The sequence below is a fragment of the Oreochromis aureus genome, linkage group 9, assembly GCF_013358895.1.
Source record: "Oreochromis aureus strain Israel breed Guangdong linkage group 9, ZZ_aureus, whole genome shotgun sequence".
Classification (NCBI taxonomy): Eukaryota; Metazoa; Chordata; class Actinopteri; order Cichliformes; family Cichlidae; genus Oreochromis; species Oreochromis aureus.
The window spans coordinates 24,762,626-24,776,878 of NC_052950.1; the positions used below are offsets into that span (position 1 = coordinate 24,762,626).

The following is a 14,253-nucleotide window of genomic DNA, read 5'->3' on the forward strand; positions in this document are numbered from 1 at the left end:
TTTCTCTTAAATTGGTCCTTTACATTTTAATCTCAAGATGTTGTGGATAATAAAATATGCAAGTTTTTTTTCAACTCTGTACAGATGTACAGAAATGTGACTTTGAGACTTCTATTGCAGGTACAGTAAGTGGCTCATTTGATATTTTTTAATTTCCAAAAACATGATTGTGGTTAAAGCTGCATCAGGCAACACTTTCCTGAACTCAAGCTCATTCACATTTAAAGCTGTAAGCTGGTTGTGGACATTCCAGACTCTGGTATCATAATTAACCCTTTTAATTGGTAATCGGCTTGGCTCCGATTTGAGATGAGTTTGCATCTTTAAATCTCCCCATTTGATTGTCAGCCTGTCGTCTCTGTGCCGCAACGCTGCTACTTTCTATTTGCGTGTGCATTAGCTGTGATCATAGTCTGTGATGAAAGAGAACAACTATTTTTGCAAAGTTGCAAAAAAAGATTGGTTGTTACTGTAAATGTTCACCCATCAGCAGACAAAGCTAAAGATAACTTGCTGATGCAGGGTGCGGTCTGTTTAGACAGATGTAGTATAAAAAGTAAAACATTCCTATTGGGCCTAACTTTTAAAATTACAATTGCTGCACCAGCATTGGTAGACTGAGGGCTCAAACAACACGTCACATGTAGTACATTTAAAGCTAAGTTGTCCCTCTAAACCTGATTTATTGGAAACCCTGTTATGTTTTTATGTAATTAGTTGCCTTTTATTGAACACTGTGCTCAATGCGTCTTTGCAACAGGCTTAGAGAGTGGGTGAGCTGAATTCAGAGATGCTAATGAGTTTTACTGGTAGAAAGTAAAGCAGTGACTCAATATGGAGACTGTTTGAGCCACAGCAAATGCCACATAATGATTTCAGGGTAATGGACTCCCCAAACCATTCAGCCAGCCATTTGGGTGCTTCAGATACTCAGCAGTGCCTGATGTAGCTTTAATTTACACGGCCTCTGAATCACAGATTCCTGATGCTGGGATTGATTTAGAGTCCGAGCTCTGTAAAGCTGAAAAGCATCCAGCTGTTTCATCGGTGTCCACCGGTAAGTGTCTAAGCCTGTGCAGCAGCTGCTCTTCGCTCATCGACTCCGGTAATCTTTGTGACCGAGAAATGTGCACATTTTATCCTCTGAACATCACAAGTCTCTTTATTTTCCACTTATAATTATTCCGCTGGTGACACTATAGCGAAGTTTATTTGTGGTTGTTTTCCTCTGAATCTTTACTTCCTCTGGTCCCACCCATTCCTATCTCTCCCGAGAGGATGTATATTATCTAGAAATGTGAACAGGAAATGCTCGAGCAGAAGAAAGAAAGGCAGAAAAAAAACTTAAACCCCTCCTCGCCCTCTCTATTTTTGTCGCCCACAGCCGCACACATTGCTTCAATCTTCAAATAGGTCTTTGTTTTTTTTTTAAAGCTGTTGTTCAGAGATGCTTCAGTTATTCTTTGATGGGCGGTGTAGTGATGCACGTAATCCTAAATGCTACCTGCAATCTTTTAAACCGTGTCAAACATACGGCCCGCGGGCCTGAATCGGCCTTGTAAAGACTCCATTCTGCATCGTTGACAACTTAAGAAAATGTGAAGGAAGGGCAAAGATTTTGAACTGTTTTTTCTTAAGTTTTACAGTTGTTCCTGTTGATAAAGATCCCCCGCACACCCACCCACTGCCATCTATACTACACCAAAGTGAATCAATGAAAGCTTCATATTCTAAATCTATACTTACAGGACACCCTGACCAATGAACTATTGTTTCCTTTTGTTTACTTCATACATTTATCATGCAGTTTCACTGGTCCAGCTCACTTCACATCAAAGCGTGCCATATAAAATGAGTTTGAAATCCCTGTTTTAAATTGTTGCTTCAGCACAAACCTGCAGGATCCATCTGTTCTGTTGCTGCGCTCTTATTCCTCAATCGATCCTTCCTTTCCTTCTTGTCTAAGAAAGCTACATTTAAGATAACTTGTTGATGAAACTCTTCATGAAGTGTCTTACTTTTATAATCAAATTACAATCTCTGTTGCTTCCCCAAGATCACCTGCTTCCTCTGACTTGTGTTGACTAACTTTAACATTTTTTTAATAGGCAGGGGGCTCTGATCAGAATTTAAAAGCTCATGTTATCTCACACGGTGTTGATGATTCATGTTTTGGTTGGTTTCCCCCTTCCCTCTCATTTCCAACCTCCTTCCCTCCTTTGCTACCCTGCTTGGCTTTCCTCTCTTTCCTCCCCGTCTTTGGGTGTTTCTAGCTGTGGCCCCTGGACCTGGTCTGGGACCCGCTCCAATGTCCCAGTTTGGAACCATCTCGCGGCAGATTTCGCGGCACAACTCTTCCAACTCCTCTGTCTCTATGGTTTCGGCCACGGGCACCTACCGGCGGGCGCCGTCGGTCACTTCGCAGTTCTCCTTGCAGCAGCAGCAGCAACAACAGCAGCAGCAGCAGCAGCAACAGCAGCCTCATATTAATGGAGGCACTCCTGGCTATGGTCAGAACTCAAGTAAGGCCCTCTTGTCTCCAGCTCCCAACTGCTTTCTAGATCCAGAGCTGTCACCGAAGGACACACAACCTCACATTCTTCCCAAATCATGCACCCAAAGCGAGCTAACCTTTGTAGCCACACACCAAAACTTTATATTTTATATTTGCAAGTAAATCAGTGCTTTCTGAAGGTCAGGCCGAGTTTTTCACAGAACTATTGACGTTTCTTTTTAATCTGAAAGTGCAGGTTAAGGCTTTTTATCCAACTGTGGGACATCTTTAGTATTGATGCAGAATGCCTCATCCTTGGATTCGTACACAGATGCAGTGCAGGCAATCAATGTTGGCTAGCAGTGCAGAGTCACAGTCTTTGGCATCTTGTAAAAACTTAGGCAAAGTTTACTGGCTGTGTATTGTACTGCAGTTTAGTTAGGTCAGCTGTTAACCTCACTTCAATTACGCCTATATTGCTAAGGGATCTCTTTGCACAGATTTATTAGGTGGGGTCAAGAAAATAAAGGCAAAGCACAGGCATCATTGATTTTTAAATCTCTTTTTAAAGGGTAGACTTGCAGCTTGAGATAGCAGGAACAGTTAGGTGGCCTTTTCACGCTGTATGGATCCCATTTATACAGATCACAGTGCAAGCCAGATGACCTCCAGATGTGCACATGTGCCCGTTCCGTTCCAAACACTTCATTCAGAGAGAATTTACACCTCGCATGTGGTCTTTCTTGCACATCTGCAGATTCCTTGTAGCTTTGTCATTGCCTGAAGCCTAACAGTGGCATTTTCTGAAACACTGGTCTCTGACTACTACTTATTCACAGCATTTAACCTAAAATTGATCATGTGATCTGAGGAAAACTCTAACATGAGAATCTAAAGTAGTCTTAACATTATTACAACCGGTCTGAAGGGAGTTGCTTCCCATGAGTTCAGGATGAGACATCTAAAGCAAATACTGCCCCCTTGTGGCTATTAGAAGTCCCCCTTTTTTCGATTTAGTGGAAACGGTCTGATCGACAGAAATCAAACATAATCTGCTTTTTATCCTCTTGCTCAAATGATCCCGTGATATGTGAATCTCATCACAGTTGCAGATGTCGCTGAACTTTTCAGCACGTGTTTGCATCTGATCTATGATCTCTATCAAATAGAAGAAAAAAAATATGTTGATCATTTATTTAAACAATCAGTCTTCCAGTATAGTGCTTAACTGTGCTTTTGTTAGATGTTTTCACGCTCCCAGTTCTTGCAGTGTGTCTGTGTTGACTGTTGTTTGCTTGGGGGTTGGGTTGGACCCTGAACTGTCTTTCTTGGTGACTGATGGGCTTTGTCTTTTTCTCCTTCTCTGATGCTCACTCTGTCGGCCTTCCTGCCTTTTTCTCCGCTGGCTTTCAGTGTCTGTCGCTCCTCCTCCTCCCCCCATGCCCCAGCTGACTCCACAGATACCTCTGACTGGCTTTGTGGCCAGGATGCAGGAGAGCAGTAAGTGAAGAGGCTAAGACACACACAGCACTTTCCTCGTTATCTGCGCCAACTGTTCCAACTCTCAGAACACTGAGCATGCACTGTGTGTTCATCCTGTCTGTTCAGAGCCATTAATACCGTCCTCTTCCAAAACTGAACTGAGTCTTACTAGATTCCACTCATTATTTAAGCATCTATTAGGCAACTTATAATTTAGTTTATTTCTGCAGCTACAAATCTACACTACTATAGAGGTATAATACACAGTACTTGTAGCACTATAGAGTTACGCTAAAGTCATTGATAATGTTTAGGGTAAAACGTGCCAAAGGTCACCACAGAGCATGAGCACATAAGATGGGATTCTCTGCTGTCCCCTCTGGTCCAAAATCTGCCATATGCTCATTTACTAAAAGGGAACTAATATATTAATGGTAAACTTCACTAGAATAGCTCTGGATAATTTGCTGATACAACAAATTATTTATTTTATAGTGGCCTGTATTGAAACTCCTTAATTCACACTTTGTTATAAGCAAAGCATTTTAGCTGACAATTAACTCAAAAGCCATTTCTTTGATTGGATGCCCCTCGCCTGGCTTCCTTAAACAGAACCTGGCACTTGTGGGTCCCTACAGGGACCAGAAAATGACCTTCTGCATAATTTCTTGTTGTCAAGGCAAAATTCAGACCTTAATGTACACACTAAACACCGTTAAATAAGCTGCTGTTACTCTCGACTGCTTTTACACACATAAGAACATTTTGTAAGTGTTAACATGATTCTTAAACAAACCCTGGTATCTATGTTGTATTTGCAAAACTTCTGCACAGAAACTGTAGTAACCGTCTGGTCTGATTTGGTCTCACCAATATTAGGCAGACGTGCCAGTGAGCTCAATTTGAAGTAACACACACACACACACACACACACCTGCCTTGGCTTTTGGGTGCTGTTGGTCTCAAAAATGAAATTGTATCTACTGTAAACCTCAGAGTCAGATGGATGAGGTGTGCCTGATATACCCATGTAAGGAAATTCCATCTTTTTGACACCAAGCAGAGAATTTAGCAAACAGTGACCCTGTTGACCGTGTTTAATGTCAGCATCCAACACTTTAACTGTATATTCTAGACAGTATGGCGTCATATTTTCAGTTTGTTATAGTGTCAGATGCAGTCTGTATACGTTTTCATACCTTTTCTTGTCCCGGAGTGGATGCCCTCAGCTCTAACCTACTAAATGGCATGACTTGGAGTGTATTTTTCATTATCTAAGTGCTCATAAATGATATATAGGTGTCCTTTTTTCTGCATATGCATGTGAAGCGACGTTCAAAGCTTCAACAAGAGCACAAACTACATGAGCCACTTGAGAGGTTCACACACACACACACACACACACACACACACGGCATGTCATTTGTGAGAAGCCTTGCAGCCTGCTTGATTGTCAGACAAACTTTGCATGCCTTGATTTATTTATTATGCACGATTCTCCCACCGCCGCCACCTCTATCACCAACGCCATCTTGTGACTCCAACCAAAATGATAGTCTCACTTTTGATGTCCGTTCAATAGTTGCAGATACTCCTACTCCTCCTCCCCCTCCTCCTCCGGATGACATGCCCATGTTTGACGACTCGCCACCGCCTCCGCCGCCTCCTCCAGTGGATTACGAGGAGGAAGACGCCGCAGTCGTGCACTACAACGACCCCTACGCCGACGGAGACCCCCAGTGGGCTCCCAAGAGCTACATCGAGAAAGGTTTGCTTAACGTTTCTAATTATTTGCAGGCGAAGTCCTCCCGTTGGGTACCGAGTCCAAGAGCAAACCTTTTCCCTTCCTGTTCGCAGTGGTGGCAATCTACGACTACGCCAAGGACAAGGACGACGAGCTGAGTTTCATGGAAGGCGCCATCATTTACGTCATCAAAAAGAACGACGACGGCTGGTTCGAAGGCGTGTGCAACGGCACCACCGGCCTCTTCCCCGGCAACTACGTGGAGTCCATCATGCACTACGCCGACTGAAGGGACCTTTCAGTTAAAGTACAGCATATTTATTCAGTCATATCACGATCCACTGAGAGACTGACGGCAGAAATCTGACTCCCGAGATGCATAACCATGTGATCCCCCGCCGCCCTTTTTCTTTTGATATGACGGAATGTTTTTTCCCTTACTGATTGCAAATAAAATTACAAAGGTATATCTATTTAGTTAATTTTGGTGTTATGGACAGGTGGGGAACATTTAAGGAATATGTAAAATAAACTTTTTTTTTAATGAATTGGACTGCACACGCTCACACAGTTGAAGGATGTACGGTGAGATCTTGCCTGAACAAAAATCTTTGTGAACAAGAGTTTTTAGGTTTTGATGGAACAAATAAAAATGTAACGTAAGCACCTTCATTGGAAGTGTTTGTACTGTTGGTTGTACATAATCCGAGCTGCAGCCACTCCGGGAGGGAAGGGGGGGGTTCTGTAATGTAAATTCAGTGAATGTCGATCATATGATGCTTTTCATTAGTGATGCCGCCCTCCTCCTCCTCAACTCTGTAAATGACAGATGGACGGTTGGTGATTCGCAAATAAATACTGTAAATCGTATTTCAAAGGAAAAAGAAAATTTACTGCGGGAAAATCATTCTCAGCGTCGAAGCATGCAAAATTTTTTGAGATCTAATGTAATTTTAAGTTTATTGCCATTATGCTTCCATTATGTTGTAAATGTATACACCTTTGCTTTTTTTATTACACTGTTGAAATCACTTTTTTTTTTTAACTCTAAAGTAAATGACAGGCTCGTCCCTTTTATCTCCTTTTTTTAAAAATTGAAGTTGAAGCTTTCTCATGAATTTGGGTTCATCTAAAGCAAGAGAAGACATTCCATCCATTTTTGGCTTATTATGGAGCATTTTAGGATTCACTGTTAATTTTATATGCAGAAAATGTGGAAGATCTTTCAGTGACTGTCAGGAATAGCATTCCTGTGCAAATGGGTGACAAATTAAAGGAAAAACATGAAGCCGTGACCCCCCCCAGCCTTAACGTGAAGGGACTGTTTAGGTTCTCAAACCTTGTCTTGTGTGCCCTGCTTCTGAACCTCTGTACTACAATTTTAGCAAAGTAAAGATGAGGACTACCACAACAACAGCACAGGGTTTATTTCTTACTAAGTGTTGAAACATTTCTAACCCTTTCTAGGTTGCTAATACTCCATCCTGGGGCACAGAGGGGTCACTGGATCATTTGTGTATGAAAACTGTGATTATGCCCTTTGGAGTCACCAGATCTCATCACCATCATGAAACCTGAAAATTGTTTTAACCCCTCTGTTGGCCTGGCAAACACTTCCTGCAATTTGTCACCTGAGACTGGAATCGTCCTGCCCCAAAACTGCCACGTGACAATTCACATGTGATAACGTAGACCATTTAAGCAACTAGTACCTCCTCGGTCTTCTCAAAGCACCACTGGCCCTGTCTGGGTTCAAAGACCGCGCTGAATGCTAGGAACGTGTAATCCTCTGGGCTGCACGGGTGTACATAATATGATAACTCCAGTATAAATCAGCCAGTCCATACGTAGGTGTCTCTCAGGTATAAGAATCATCATCTTGTACTTTTTCATGCTGGTTCTGTCATCTATGACCTCCAAATGCAGTGTTAAACCGCTACCTGCTGTGGTCACCTTTCACCCAGTTTCTTTTATTTCCAGCTCAGTTTCATCATAGATCTCTCGCTGCCCTTCATTTGTACATAATAAAATGTTGATTGAGAAATTTATGTACAGTGTTTTATAATAAACAAATCTATGTACAATATGCATGTGTCATGACTTTTGACAAGGAACCAAAGCTTCGGCTTGAATGAAATGTAAAAAAAAAAATAAAGCAGTTGGTTTATTGAGCGCACAGTCATTGCAGATGTTAAGGCCGTGGTCGTTACAGGACACTTTGCATCACAGAAGTAACCATATAAAGAAAGACATGTGACTGATTGGCCTTTGAGGTGAGGACGGATCCAAGCGAGTACACAACGATGCACTTCCTTCTCATTTGGAATTACACAGATGTTGCAACGCCTCCGTCACAGCTCAGGACCAGCGTGTAACAAACTGTTCGCTCACAGTCGGCTAGTCTGAGCCACGGGAGGCTTTTGCAGTTACAGTACTGTAAGCAGTGAAGGGTTCAGCTGCAGTTTTCAGTTGTAATTATTCATTTACATATCATATGTTTCCTGTACGGAACTCAAACATCACAATTTGCCTAAATATCAAGTTTACTTGCGCTTCGTAAGGATGCACGGATTTAACGGCCTGGTTTGGGGCTTTCAACAAATCTGGTTACATTTGTTGTGTCGCACCAACTTTGTCCTGTGAAATGTTCTAAGACCGTTTGAGGAGGAGCTGAAAAATTTTAAAATTCTTCTTTTTATGATGATTCTTGTTATCAACAACAAAATAAATATTGGCATTGGCATCAGGTATCAGTCAAGCTAAAATTTTAAACATCAGAATGGGCCCAAAAAATAAAAAAAATAAATCAGTGCATCCTTAATACCAAACCTCAAGTCAAGAGGAAAGCGCCACGATTCAGTTCAGAGACCCCTGCTTGCCGTTTTGTTCTGTTAAACCAGCCGGCTGCCACGTTAAGCCAGAGTTGGCACTCAAATCAGCACCAGAGGTCCATCCAAACCAAACTCCTGTTGCCTCCCTTGCTATTTTTGTCCAACCCTGCTGGTCTAAGGACTTAAAGGTGGCAGGTAAATTGCTTTTCTCCCCTGGAGTAGCTGCCTGAAGAGAAGCCCAGCAGAGGAGGATCATTTGTCTCTGGTTAGCACCATCTCTGTGAGCCTGATGAGGGCGTCTCTCTCTGGGGATGGCCTGAGCCTACTGATCTGCCTGATGGCTTCTTTGCAGTAGTGCTGGGCCAGGTAGTTGGTCTGCTGCACACCATTGCTCTAAAACAGAAGGAGCACTCACATTATTAAAGTTTTTAATTTTTTAACCTATATCGGATTTTTAAGACTGACCAATACAGATATGTGGTAATTTACAAAAAAAAAAATACCGATACTTTTTTTTCTAAATATTTTGAACAGTTTCCCTAACATTTATAATTTATTTATTTATCTAAATGAGTCTGCTTGGATCAGCTGGTTGTGAGTTTGTGGATTCCAAACTGTTGTCAACAGAGAAGCTGCAGAGCTCCCTCTGGTGGAGAAACTACATAACTTTAATGCACAGATTTTTTTATTTTTATGATTTTTTTGCTTTTTAGGCGGGTCTTTTTTCTTTAGTGATCGGTTAGCGGTGAAGAGAAGACATGAAGAAGAAGTCACGCAGCAAAAGGCTGCAGGTTGGATGTGAACCCGGGCCGCTGCATTTCAGCCATAGGGCATATGGGCACCTGCTCAACCAGTGAGCTGGCAACTGGCATCTGCCACTCATAACATGGTCGAAGGACAGTTCTTCTATCCTTTAAAAAAAAAAAAAGTAATTTATCAACAGCTATAAATGCTGATACTGTCAGCAAATAGCTAATACTGGATGATAATATCAGCTTGCTGATAAGTCGGCTCTGGCTCTGCTATCAACAATAAAACACTACAATCACTGACAACTGCCTTTTTGTCACGCAGAGCTCAGCTTCGTTTACTAAACACCTACTTCTGGTTACAGTTTTGCAGCCTTTTGTGAATGATTAAATATTACAGCAGGCACTGTTCATAACCTGGTTATACCAACCCTATGGTAAAATACGATGTGGCAGCATCATGCAATAATGGAGGAAGGAGAAATTCATAAAAGAATAAAGGAAGCGAGTTCACCTTAAAGCACAAGTAAGACCGGATTAAATTATTTCTTCAGAAAATGTCCTTGACCAAGGCACTCCATACCGTTTTTAATAATCAGGACTGATCCCTCTCTAAGGGACGCCCTGGGACAAGTCTCTGTCTTTGAGTGATTCGGCCAAATCCCAGATCTAAAGCCCAAAGAACATCTGACAAGAGACCCTGAAGATGACAGTTTAAGCACTTTCCCATCTAATCTGACCAAGCCTTGGAGGATCTGCACAAATCCAGGTGTGATCTGTGCTCACACAGTTTACGCCAGAGTACCGAGTGAGTTTGACTACTTCTGTAAATGAGACTTCTCCTTTGGATTTTTAAATGCATTTCGAAAACTCTATAAAACCATCCTGACAACGTTAGTTTCAGAGTGCAGATTGTTAGACCTTGACCTACAGTCCGAGCAACACTTCAGACTAGGTAAAGTTCTTAGCATTGCTTTTAGATCTCTCTCTGCTCTTTATTTGTACACAATAAAACACTTCTTGAGAAATGTATGTACAGTGTTTTATTATAAAAAAAAAAAAATCTATGTCAACATGCATGCGTCATGACTTTTAAGAAGCTCATTTCTCATGATTTCATTTATGTTTTTTAATATCAATTTTATTAAGAGAGCACTTCTTTTGGTTGGACCTTTAAGGCTTTTACTTATGGTGCATTACGGGTCATACCTGAAGGACGTACTGCCAGGCTCGATCTACGTCTCCTTTGGAGGCAAAACGTCTCATGATCATTGCATGAAGCTCAGGAAACTGAAATGACAAACGGATAAAAACTGACTATAGACAGTTTGCAGTCCATCTCGTTTAGCTAGTGGTGCACAGTTTGTCTGCATGTCCTGACTAATAGCGATCGTGGCGATGTCTCACCTGCTGACAAGCAAACAGGACCGGACCAGTAGCCAAACCCAATTTCAAATCGGCCGCTGCGGGCTTCCCCAGCTGACTGGCTCCAGATGTGAAGTCCAAAACATCATCCACCAACTACAGGACAAAACAAACCGCCTTATTACATAGAACTACTGTGCAAATTAAATCATTACTGATATTTGCTCATCACTGAGGGCGACGCTTTGCTTAACAGCCGGTACCTGAAATGCAATGCCAACATTCTTCCCATACTGGTACGCTATTTCATGCACTTCAGGATCAGAGTTTACCAGAATGGAAACCTTAAATGAAAAAGAGCAGACAGTCAATGAAAAAAACATTAAAAGTGCAGTAAACGAGGCTTTTCTCCATCTCTCTGCTATTTATGTGAAGACAGAACGTACATACTGCTTTACAACTGTTTGCAATAAGACTCGCTGTCTTCTTGAAGGTCTTCTCGAGGTAGTGTTTGAATCGCTCGTTCTCGTTCTCCTTGGAACCCAACTGCATGAATTCACCTGCAATCGCAAGGCTATATGTAAATGCATTCTTCCAGCCAGTTCTTCTGCATGCTGGTTCTCGGCTCATCGTGTCGCGACATACCTCGCACCAGGTCCTCTATGACCTGAGATAAAACTTTTACCACTGTGATGTTACCGATACGAGCCAAGGCCATTGAGGCAGCCGAGAGGATGAAATCTCCGGCTAAGATAGCCTGGAAGAGAGGAGGCCGAATGATAAACGAACGGATGGTTTGGAAAAACATATCAGACCAAATGATTTTATCTCCCTTACCTTTTTTTCACCCCACACTTCATTAATTGTTCTCTTCCCTCTTCGCTTATCCGATCCATCTATGACATCATCATGCACCAGGCTGGCAGTGTGAATCATTTCAGAGATCATAGCGATGGCCCTCTGCCCTGGGAGCAAATCTCTACAGTGGACAAACGCAGACAGCAAACAGGAGGAAGTCAGATGCAATTATCTGAAACATAAGAGTTTGTCAAGAGGCACGGTGCAATCAGGACTCTGACCAGTGTGTTGCAGAGTAAAATACAACTGAGTTTAGGGTCGTTTACCCGGCTCTGTCGCTGTGGATGTTAAGGGCGCGAGCCATCAGGACCACTATCATTGGTCGGATGGCCTTCCCCTTGCCATCGAAATAGTATTCACAGAGAGATTTCAGCTCTACTTTGGAGACAAACAGCTCCTGTAAAGGACAGTAAAAAGCATGCGTTTTATTTCCGCCATAATCAACTGCTGTGCAGAAAGAAATCTGCCTATCACCACAGGGCAGGAAACCGACCCAACAGCCTTTATTAATTTGTCACAGCCATTGCAAAAATGTCTCAGACAGACTTCCTTTTAGTATTTCTCTTCGTTCTTTAGCAGCTTAAAACCCCTATTGTGAAAGAAGGGTGTGGCTTTGCTCTGTTGGCGGGTGAGAGGTGAGGCAGACTGGTTCAAGGAGAAATTCACAGTTGAATGGGAAAGCTAACAGGCTTGTTGGTTAATAAGTAGTGTGTGGAGCCCAATATAGAAAAGTCCTATACAACTGATGTTATACAAATCAATTTCAATGTATTCAATATAGCACAAGTTCACAACAACTGTGATCTCAAGGAGTTTTCTTTTTAAAAGGTAAAAACCTCCCAGTATTAGTGAATGAATCCTAACTGCATTAAAGATAAAGTGCATGCTATGCAAACATCTGGATTTAACTACTGATTTGTTCAACCTTAAAATTGGGTTGAAAAACTAATAAATGTGAACTGAAGTAAAGCTGTTACTTTTCGAGAAGTGACCAGAGAAATGGATGCAACACGAAACAGAATAATAGTTTCTGTTTATAATGCACGACAGTTGCTTCAGCACAACTATTCTATTTGAAAGCTAAATTGGATTGATCTCTGTAAACATCAACAAGACTTACTTTTCTGATGTCGTCATATAAACTCGTCAAGTCTTTCTGGGCTAACGTGAAGGGGTCCTTGGGCTTTGTGTCACTGTGTGTCGCCCTGCAACAGCAGGACTGTAGTGTTGGAAGCAGCAACCGTGACTGGTGTCTGGGAAGAAAGATATGCAAATATTTATGCTGAAACTGAACGTGTGATTTGAAATGCGCAATCTCCTCAAATATATCAATAAATAAAATTCTAAAAATCACTACTTAGCTGGACTACCTAACAACTCACCTGATTAGAAAGTTTCCTGCTTTCATGTTTATCTGTGCACCTGTTGGCGGCTGAAATTGAAAATGAGATCATAACAAAGATGAGCTCAGGCATGTGCAGCTCATCAGGTTTGCAGAGGCTCCAGTACCCTGGAGTTAGTTGTTATTAAACAATTTTAAACCTACACGGGATCAGTTATTTATGGACCCAGATTTTAAGCCCTGGGTGCATTAACTTAACATAGGAACAATAAAATCAAGAATGCTCACAGTAACTGGGATTGATACTAGATAGAAACATTATTTTCTGTTTAAAATGCAGGTGTTACATTTCATATAACTGAAGTCTTGCACATGTGGGTCAATGTCGAATAAATGAATGAATGAATGAAGTGCAACTGAGGCAGGCAGCTGGCCAAGTCAAAGACAGCTTACGTGCAAGCAGGAAGTCTCAACCTTTATGAGCTCAACAAGTCACCAATCATTTCATTTAAACACACAGATGTAAAATTCTCTTTACTGACGAATGGAAATAAAGTTTCACTGGCATGGGATATGACAGATAGTGGAATAAAGCAGAAGTGGGCATTGCCTCTAAACCAGCGGTCCCCAACCCCCGGGCCTCGGACCGGTACCGGTCCGTGAGTCGTTTGGTACCGGGCCGCGAGAGTTGAGGCTCAGGTGTGAAATGTATGGTTTTCAGGGTTTTTATCGGTTTTCAACGTTATTTTGTTATCGTTTTATCGTTAACTCGGTTTTCCTGGGTCTTTTCACGTGTGTTATGAATAAATCTTCTTTTTTTCGGTACCGGCACTAGTTTTATTTTGTTGTATTCATCCGCGACACCTCATTGCCGGTCCGTGAAAATATTGTCGGGCATAAACCGGTCCGTGGCGCAAAAAAGGTTGGGGACCGCTGCTCTAAACCACCACTCTGCAGTGTATGACCTTCCTGGTTTTGAAAAGTCCTCCATGCCGGTTCCAGCTTTTTATTAACCGCAAACTCACCCTGGTTTCCGGCCTGGAGATGCAGGAAGCCCGGCTCAACAAGGATGCAGAGGCGGAGGAAGACACAGGCCTGCCCTTCAAGTGCCACAAATTTTCTAATATAGTCGTGGCCGTGCAGCCCGTAGTCAACCTCGGGCATTGCCTCCACCACGGCCCCGCCATGTTACCTTAGGTTTACAGCATGCATCGGAAGTTACATATCGCAACGTGAACCGGAAAAAGAGTAAAGGAATATCCGGTGACGTCTCATAACGAGGAGCAGCAGAAGGCAGGAAATGATGGAAAGAGTAAATGCGCAATAATTTAGGTATACATACCTCAAGCTAGTGCTGGAAAATGTCTTCAAGCTCGTCTTCAGATAAT

At 42.2% G+C, this 14,253-nt stretch overlaps 2 protein-coding genes across 7 annotated transcripts in view; one reads left to right on the plus strand and one right to left on the minus strand.

Moving 5' to 3' along the window:
• The window catches only part of abi1a (abl-interactor 1a), a 50,960-nt gene extending 43,156 nt beyond the window's left edge, over positions 1–7,804 (plus strand). For 2 of the 6 annotated variants that reach the window (XM_039617245.1, XM_039617247.1), the window contains 4 exons: positions 2,274–2,522; positions 3,908–3,994; positions 5,559–5,744; positions 5,834–7,804. In XM_039617245.1, the coding sequence (XP_039473179.1) occupies positions 2,274–2,522; positions 3,908–3,994; positions 5,559–5,744; positions 5,834–6,009 (698 nt within the window). In that variant the 3' untranslated portion in view covers positions 6,010–7,804. The remainder of the gene's footprint in view (positions 1–2,273; positions 2,523–3,907; positions 3,995–5,558; positions 5,745–5,833) is intronic. The other 4 variants (XM_039617246.1, XM_039617248.1, XM_039617249.1 and 1 more) reach the window with 2 other exon arrangements.
• Positions 7,805–7,869: 65 nt separating this feature from the next.
• On the minus strand, positions 7,870–14,081 carry pdss1 (prenyl (decaprenyl) diphosphate synthase, subunit 1). The gene is made up of 11 exons (XM_031745791.2): positions 13,891–14,081; positions 12,906–12,955; positions 12,644–12,776; positions 11,790–11,920; positions 11,503–11,644; positions 11,311–11,422; positions 11,116–11,225; positions 10,929–11,009; positions 10,708–10,821; positions 10,510–10,590; positions 7,870–8,944 (listed from the first exon to the last, which is right to left on the minus strand). The coding sequence occupies exons 1-11, from the start codon at positions 14,050–14,052 to the stop codon at positions 8,804–8,806; spliced, it is 1,257 nt and encodes a 418-aa protein (XP_031601651.2). The 5' UTR covers positions 14,053–14,081; the 3' UTR covers positions 7,870–8,803.
• Between the last annotated feature and the right edge of the window lie 172 nt (positions 14,082–14,253).